An 8,260-nucleotide genomic window follows, 5' to 3' on the forward strand; every position below is an offset into this window, starting at 1 on the left:
GATGTGAAGTCATCCTTTCCAGCTCAGCTCCCACCAAGGTGTGGAGACAGTATGTTCACCAGCGTCGACACTTGGCTGACCTTGGTAATGATTGATGGAAAATATGGATTCATATGTCTTCCACACACACTGATGGGCAGCAATTCCTCATTCTTCTTATCACACAGCAGGAGGGATAAAAAATGAAGTGGTACAATGCATTTTTAGAGAGGAATGGGTACTCTTTCAACACTTTTCTCACTGCAGCAGTACTTACTAATAATACAGTGTTTTTTGTTTTATCATACATATTGATGCAAATCTGAAATTAAACTATTAAACTATACTATAATTCATATTGATGAAAAACACACAAACCTTTACTGTTTACTTGTGAATATAATATCTAGATATGCAGCAGTTTTTGATTTTCCAATATCTCTATGACATATTGACGATAGACACAGACTCTGTGTTTGACTCTGATGTATAAGTTGGAAATGAAGACAGAAAGTAATGGAACTAGGGATCTCATTTTCCAGAATTGATCCACTGGTGCCCAATACTGTAGATCCTCAGTAGTGAAGCATGACCTGAAGAGACAACATGACTTAGTGATGGATAAAATATTTTATTTATCAGTGACATTGGCTTAAGTACATCGCTCTGTTTCTACAGACAGATCCATACTCAGGTGGAGTGTTACTATAGATCAAATGAAGCAGGCATATTGATTAACTTACATCACTGAGCCAGTCGATGAAGGCAGAGGTGCGGGTGAAGACGGTAGGCTTCTTCACTTCATTGCAGACACTGGAGGATACAAAGCTGGTCACACCCTGGATGTACCACCTACCATCCTGACCCAAACAGTTCAAGGGACCACCGGAGTCTCCCTATAGAAGAGACAGAGACAGGAACACAGCATAAACCAGTTGACCTAGTTCACAGCAGGATGTTCAGTTGCTTTCCTTTTGGTTCCTCACGCACATTGCATCCAGCTACAGTGTCTCCTCCTGCACAGATCATGGTGCTCTTGACAGTGTTGCCCCACCAGTCGCTGCGGCTGCACACACTGTGCTCCACCACAGGGAGCAAGGCCTGTTGCAACTTATCAGGCATGGGGCCATGGGCTGAGACAGAGTGGATAGAGAATAACACATGAATAAATCTTATGTTGTGTTTAGTGAGCTAAAAGCAATGATGGAGAAATGCTTAAAAACTATTAATTATTTACAAAAAATGTACAAACATTACATTCAACAAATAAGACTGCAACGATGCAGGTCCCAAAATATCAAAGTAAGGGAGTATTACTTGGATCGGTAACTGTAATGTGACTAGAACGTTTTAAATTACATTTACATTAGATGTTACTGGAAAAAGCAACAGTGTGCAGACTAATAGATATTGTGCTATTGTTAATATCACCCATGCTCACTGTATAGGTACAACTGAGTCCAGGCATCAGTCTGAGGCTAAAATTAAAATTCTCTACAAATGAAATACTGCAGTGAGCTGCAATGCGAAGACAGGATGACATATGAGGACACAGTGATATTACAGTAAAGATTGCCCCAGCCGGAGATATAACATGGTGTCCCATGGGCGAGGATCTCTCCAGCCTCTGGAAGACAAGCCACTCCAACACTGTCGTTCATAATGGCGCTCTTATCCAGTTTCAGCAGGGCAAGATCATTACTATGAAAAAAATCATTATAGTTAGATATGCACCAAAATGATAAACTATATAATAGTTAGTCAGTTAACAGAATCTTTTCAGCAAGCTCGTATTTTATATTTTTTTAGCAGTCAGAAAATGCTCACCCATTAGCCACATGGTTAATGTCCCACTTGGGATGGACAATAATGCGCAGAATATCTCTGATCTGCTCAGTACCCTCCTGCTGGCTCATATCATGTTCTCCTAAGAGGACCCGGTACACATCCCCTGGCCTGTGAGACAGTTTCATTTAAAAGTACATTTATCTGTTGTTTCTGCAATATTGTATATTTCCGCACCCCCTGGATCTCCTTTGAGTCGTGTCAACATTGTTGCTTTTTGCTGGCTTCAATAAATTCTTGACCTCTAGCTGTCATTTCCCTTCCCACATCCCTTGAATTACACATTAGCTAGCTTGTCTGAATGTTAAGTCACCAGATGCAGTGTCCAGCAGTCAGCACCCAGCGAGGTCCGATCAGAGTTCCTCCACAGGTATGATGGTAACGGCTGCCGTGCTTCACCTGCAGGGAGATCTGAGGAAACAATTCTAAATGAGAAAATAAATCAAGAAGTACATTAATTAACAACAAGTAACAAGTAACAAGTGAATTTAAAACATTATGGTTACCTGCCAAGGCCAGCTGTGGGGGCGAGCATCCTCTCCATTCACTATCCTGTTGGTATCAGGCTTCACAGCAGGTGTACCACATCCAAAAACTACAAGAACATTATTGGTTAATCTTATATTTTAAAGTCTATTTGTGTTCAGTGAGACTGAGTGCTGCTTCTATTAGTGCTGGGCAGTATACCGGTTCAAACCGGTTATAATTTTTGTATGTTAACATACCTCAATACCGCTTACACAAGGGTCGGAACGCTGCGAGGCGCGACACTGTTTGAGAGTGGGGCTCTTTTCACTGTTGCACCGCTAAACACGCATGGGAGGACATAGTTGTATGTGTGACAGTGAAGATGGCGAGGACAAACGAGAAAGCGAGAAAAGTTTCGAAACTAAGAAGAAGAAGAAGAGGCCAAAAAGAAGAGCTGTGGTTATTTGAAGGTACTTTGATTTAAAAAAATCCGAGGTCAACCACATTTTTGCAAATGTTGTCCGGCTAAAGTTGTCGGCGGAGGCGGCAACACGAGCAATTTGCTCCATTAACTTAGCCGCAAGCATATCCAGTCATGTATGAAAAAACATACCATCATTAGAGATGCACCGATTGCAATTTTCGGTTTTCCAATTTTTCGGTAAGTGTGACCTGCTGATTCCGATTTTTGCCGATTCCATTTTTTTTTAAAGAACTGTAATGAAAGCATATACGAACAAATTTTCTTTAAAGAATTTTTTTATTTTAGAATAATAGAAATGATTAAACATTACATCACAACAAAATAAAGTGCTTTGTGCCTTGATAAGAGTTTAAAATGAGTTCCTGTATGTGACTAACATAGTAGAGTTCTAACAAAAATCTTATTTTTCTGTGAAATTTTTTATTTTATAATAAAATAAATGAATAAACATTACAGTATTGTCTCATAACAAAATAACTTTGAACACCAAAATAAAGTGTTCTACGCCTTGATAAAGTTAGAAATAAAATATAACTAACAAAATAGGCTTACTAACAAAAATTTTCTTCAGCAAAGTTTTTTTTTAATTATTATTAATATTTTTAAACATTAATTACAGGATTTGTAAGAGATGTTACAAACTGCGATCTTTGTGTCATCTTCACTCCCAGTAAAGAATTTGCACACCGCGTGAATGTCCGCGTGGTTGTGACGTCATTGCCCGCGCCTCTGGCAATAAAAAGATCGGCCCGGGGCAAGACGTGAGATTGACCGATCCGGGCCACGCAAATAATCGGCCGATTCTGATCACTGGTCGGTCAATTGGTGTATCTCTAACCGTCATATACCGTGAAATCGGTATAATTTTGAAAAATACCGAGATATAAATTTTTGGTCATACCGACCAGCACCAGCTACATTCAATCCAACTTGTTATATACAGTACTCACCATATGCTGCCTGAAGCAGCAGCAGAAGGAGCAGAGTCTGTAGCATGCTGTCAGGCTATGACTCAGTCACTCAGTTCAGCTCTCTTATACCTGACTGTCAAACTAAACAAAGATCACACTGAACCTGTGGGACTTTGTTATCAGCATCCACTGCTGATTGTAGATGGGAAAAAACATCCTGTTCCACAGGTGAATGAGTTGGTGAGCCAGGACATGGGACTAATCTGTCTGCTGAGGACAAACTTAGTTTATATAAATGTGATGTGTTTGTACAGGTAATTCTCTAGTATATGGTTTTGCAATAGAATTAATTAATATATTATAATAAAATCTTCATTTTAAAGCATGAACTAAATGGTTAAAGAATCCAGTGTATTGTTTAAAGCTGCATGCCATATGTGTTAAAGGACAGAAACGACATACATAATGTTTCCAGATAGCTTTATAGAATAGAGTTTCAGTAAAATTGTAGTCAAAGATTTTGAAATGAGAATAATTGATTGATTGAAATCATATGTATATGAAGGTTTGGTTTTGGTACTGTTTATACAAAATAACATTTTGCCTGCTGCTTTGGCTCTATGCTGCAAAAAATCATAAATATGTCAATATGATATATATATAGTGGTGTGAAAAACTTCCTGATTTCTTTTTTTTTTTGCATGTCTGTCACACTTTGTTTCAGGTCATCAAACAAATTTAAATATTAGTCAAAGGTAACACAGGTAAACACATCATTCAGTTTTTTTAATGAAGGTTTTTATTATTAAGGGAAAACAAAATCCAAAACTACATGGCCCTGTGTGAAAAAGTGTTTGCACCGCCCCCCCCTTCCGTTAAAACATAACTGTGGTTTATCACACCTGAGTTCAAGTCCTCTAGCCACACCCAGGTCTGATTACTGCCACACCTGTTCACAATCAAGAAATCACTTAAATAGGACCTGCCTGACAAAGTGAAGTAGACCAAAAGATCCTCAAAAGCTGGACATCATGCCCAGATCCAAAGAAATTCAAAAACAAATGAGAAAGAAAGTAATTGAGATCTATCAGTCTGGAAAAGGTTATAAAGCCATTTCTAAAGCTTTGGGACTGCAGCGAACCACAGTGAGAGCCATTATCTACAAATGGCGAAAACATTGAATCGCGGAGAACCTTCCCAGGAGTGGCTGGCTGACCACAATTACCCCAAGAGTGCAGCGACGACTCATCCAAGAGGTCACAAAAGACCCCACAACAACATCCAAAGAACTGCAGGCCTCACTTGCCTCAGTTAAGGTCACTGTTCATGACTCCACCATAAGAAAGAGACTGGGCAAAAATGGTCTGCATAGCAGAGTTCCAAACTGAAAACCACTGCTGAGCAAAAAGAATATAAAGGCTCATCTCAGTTTTGCCAGAAAACATCTTGATGATCCCCAAGACTTTTGGGAAACTACTCTGTGGACTGATGAGACAAAAGTTTAACTTTTTGGAAGGTGTGTGTCCCATTACGTCTGGCGTAAAAGTAACACTGCATTTCAGAAAAAGATCATCATAAAGATCACCAACAGTAAAATATGATGGTGGTAGTGTGATGGTCTGGGGCTGTTTTGCTGCTTCAGGACCTGGAAGACTCGCTGTGATAAATGGAACCATGAATTCTGCTGTCTACCAAAAAATCCTGAAGGAGAATGTCCGGCCATCTGTTCGCGACCTCAAGTTGAAACGAACTTGGGTTCTGCAGCAGGACAATGATCCAAAACACACCAGCAAGTCCACCTCTGAATGGCTGAAGAAAAACAAAATGAAGACTTTGGAGTAGCCTAGTTAAAGTCCTGACCTGAATCCGATTGAGATGCTGTGGCATGACCTTAAAAAGGCGGTTCATGCTTGAAAACCCTCCAATGTGGCTGAAATACAACAATTGTGCAAAGATGAGTGGGCTAAAAGTCCTCCACAGCGCTGTAACAGACTCATTGCAAGTTATCGCAAAGGCTTGATTGCAGTTGTTGCTGCTAAGGGTGGCCCAACAAGTTATTAGGTTTAGGGGGAAAACTTTCAAACTGGGTTCGAGTCTCAGGTCTGGCAGGAATTGTTGGTGAAATGGAGTGGAGTGAATAGCCAGCGCTCTGTCCACCTTCAATACCACGACTGAGGTGTGACCCTTGAGCAAGGCGCCGCAGCGATGCCCACTGCTCCAGGTGTCTATGGTGTGTGTGTTCACTGCTGTGTGTGTGCACTTTGGGGTGGGTTAAATTCAGAGCACAAATTCCGAGTATGGGTCACCATACTTGGCTACACAAGTCACTTTCACTTTCAAGCACTTTTTCACACAGGGCCATGTAGTTTTGGATTTTGTTTTCCCTTAATAATAAAAACCTTCATTAAAAAACTGAATGATGTGTTTACTTGTGTTATCTTTGACTAATAAGTTATCAAGATGGCGCCGCTGTGTATGGCTGGCCGTCTTTCGCTTCTCATGTCTGCTATGTTAATATTTTTAGTGTATTACCCTCAAATGATCACGTCGGTCCTGGTCTATGACCGTCAAACACTACTAAATCTCCGATCGGCTGCCCGTGAAGTGTTGTTGTCTGACGGTTGTGGACAAAACCCGCTGCCTCCGCTGTTTTCCGGACCACCGTACTACCTGTGCCATCGCATGCTCCCACCTAGGCGGCGAAGACGGAGACGCGGATGTCGTGCGGGTTGGTTGGTGCGATCGAGGGCTGGTTTGCGTGGTGCCTCAACTGCCTCCGGGACTGGATGTGGACGTTCCCCTCGGTTTTGTGTGTCATGGCGCCTTCTGGGCCCGACCTGCGGCTGTCTGGTTCCAGTTGCGGGTTTCTTGGAGGACGAGGGGCCTCAGTTTCGGTATCTGGCGGCTCCCCGTCTTCGCCCTCGTGGAATAAATCTTCGACACCTGAGGCTACTGCCCCGTGCCCCGCCAGCTGTTGGACTTCAGGCCCAGAATCTATTTCCCACCAGGTTTGGCTTGCTAAATGTCAGATCACTGACTAATAAATCTTTTATACTCAGACATTTTGTCACTTCTCAAAACATGGATTTCTTCTGTATGACTGAAACATGGCTTACAGTCGAAGACTCCATGGCTCTTTTTGAATTTTTGCCACCTGGCTGTGGCTATTTTAATTTTCCAAGGACATCAGGCAGAGGAGGAGGTATGTCGACTGTTTTTAAGGAGGACTTTAAATGTAAGTTGCCTTCCTTTATATCTACATTTCACAGTTTCGAACTGGCCGCTATTGAAATCGGTCGGTCTAATCCTGTGCTGTGTGCTGTCATCTATCGGCCTCCTGGATATAATAAGGATTTTATTAATGACTTTTCTGACTTCCTTTCCGAGATTATGCCGAATTACGACCGTGTCCTCATTCTTGGAGATTTTAATATTCATGTGTGTTGCCCTGATAAACCCTTGGTGAAGGACTTCTTAAATATTGCTGATTCTTTTAATTTGGTGCAGTCTGTTATTGGCCCTACACACAAACAAGGCCACACGTTGGACCTTGTTTTTTCTTTTGGCCTGCCCGTACTCAACTTGGAGATTGGCGACCCAGCATTTTCTGATCATATGCCGGTTTTATTTGAGGTGGGGTTTTCCACCCGCACCGTCAAAATCCCTGCTCCTGCTCGACGCTGCCGGGCATTGAACTCCTCTTCTGCTGGTTGCTTTTCTGCTGCTTTCGAGTGCCTTGGTCCCCCACCTGCCTCCATCTCAGCTCACTGTGACGACTTAACTACCTGGTTTTATTCTTCCTGTCTCTCTGTCCTGGATTCTGTGGCCCCATTTATGACCAAGCGGCCAAAAGCAAAATCTGACCCGTGGCTCAACAATGGAACCCGAGCTCTCAGGCGGCAGTGTCGCAAGGCTGAGCGTACGTGGAGAAGGGACAAACTGCAAGTTTCTCTCCAAATATGGAAGGACTGCTGGAATAATTACCAGAACACTGTTAAAGAGGCCAGAAGACTACATTTCTCAAATCTCATTTCCTCAAACTGTCACAACTTACGAGTGCTTTTTAACACTATTGATTCTGTTTTTCATGTTCCACAGTCTACTTGCTTAGAAGCTTCTGTTGAGTTGTGTAATGACTTCCTTCAGTTTTTTGTGGATAAGGTTGCCACTATTAGGTCTCTTATCTCATTGCCTGTTTCTGCTCCTTCGGTGTCTGTTCCTTGTTGTGCTGTCTTTTTTGTTCAATTCCAACCAATATCTATGTCACAACTAGAGGATGTGGTTGGCTCTCTGAATCCCTCAGGCCCCCCACATGATCCAGCTCCCCCGTGGTTTTTTAAAGAAGTTTTTCCCTGTGTAGGGAAATTGGTCCTTAACATTATTAACAGTAGTTTATCGTTTGGTGTTGTTCCTTCTAATTTTAAGCATGCGGTAGTGCAACCGCTTATAAAGAAACCTAGTCTGGATCCATCTGTGTTGGCAAACTATAGACCTATTTCCAGACTACCGTTTTTTTCAAAGGTTTTAGAAAAAGTTGTTTATGCTCAACTGAAAGCGTTTTTGGATGAGCATG

At 41.8% G+C, this 8,260-nt stretch overlaps 1 protein-coding gene across 1 annotated transcript; it reads right to left on the reverse strand.

Moving 5' to 3' along the window:
- Positions 1-331: 331 nt before the first annotated feature.
- Positions 332-3,772, reverse strand: LOC113129181 (proproteinase E-like). The gene is made up of 8 exons (XM_026305038.1): positions 3,727-3,772; positions 2,331-2,419; positions 2,138-2,235; positions 1,807-1,935; positions 1,544-1,680; positions 970-1,112; positions 723-875; positions 332-572 (listed from the first exon to the last, which is right to left on the reverse strand). The coding sequence occupies exons 1-8, from the start codon at positions 3,770-3,772 to the stop codon at positions 555-557; spliced, it is 813 nt and encodes a 270-aa protein (XP_026160823.1). The 3' UTR covers positions 332-554.
- Between the last annotated feature and the right edge of the window lie 4,488 nt (positions 3,773-8,260).

This window comes from Mastacembelus armatus, chromosome 4 (assembly GCF_900324485.2).
Source record: "Mastacembelus armatus chromosome 4, fMasArm1.2, whole genome shotgun sequence".
NCBI lineage: Eukaryota > Metazoa > Chordata > Actinopteri > Synbranchiformes > Mastacembelidae > Mastacembelus > Mastacembelus armatus.

Coding starts and splice junctions, on each gene's coding strand:
- LOC113129181 (XM_026305038.1), bottom strand. CDS start 3,772: ATGCTACAGACTCTGCTCCTTCTGCTGCTGCTTCAGGCAGCATATG. Junction 1,681..1,806: donor ATTAACCATGTGGCTAATGG/GTGAGCATTTTC, acceptor TTTTTTTCATAG/TAATGATCTTGCCCTGCTGA. Junction 1,113..1,543: donor CGGCTGGGGCAATCTTTACT/GTAATATCACTG, acceptor ACTCTGTCTCAG/CCCATGGCCCCATGCCTGAT.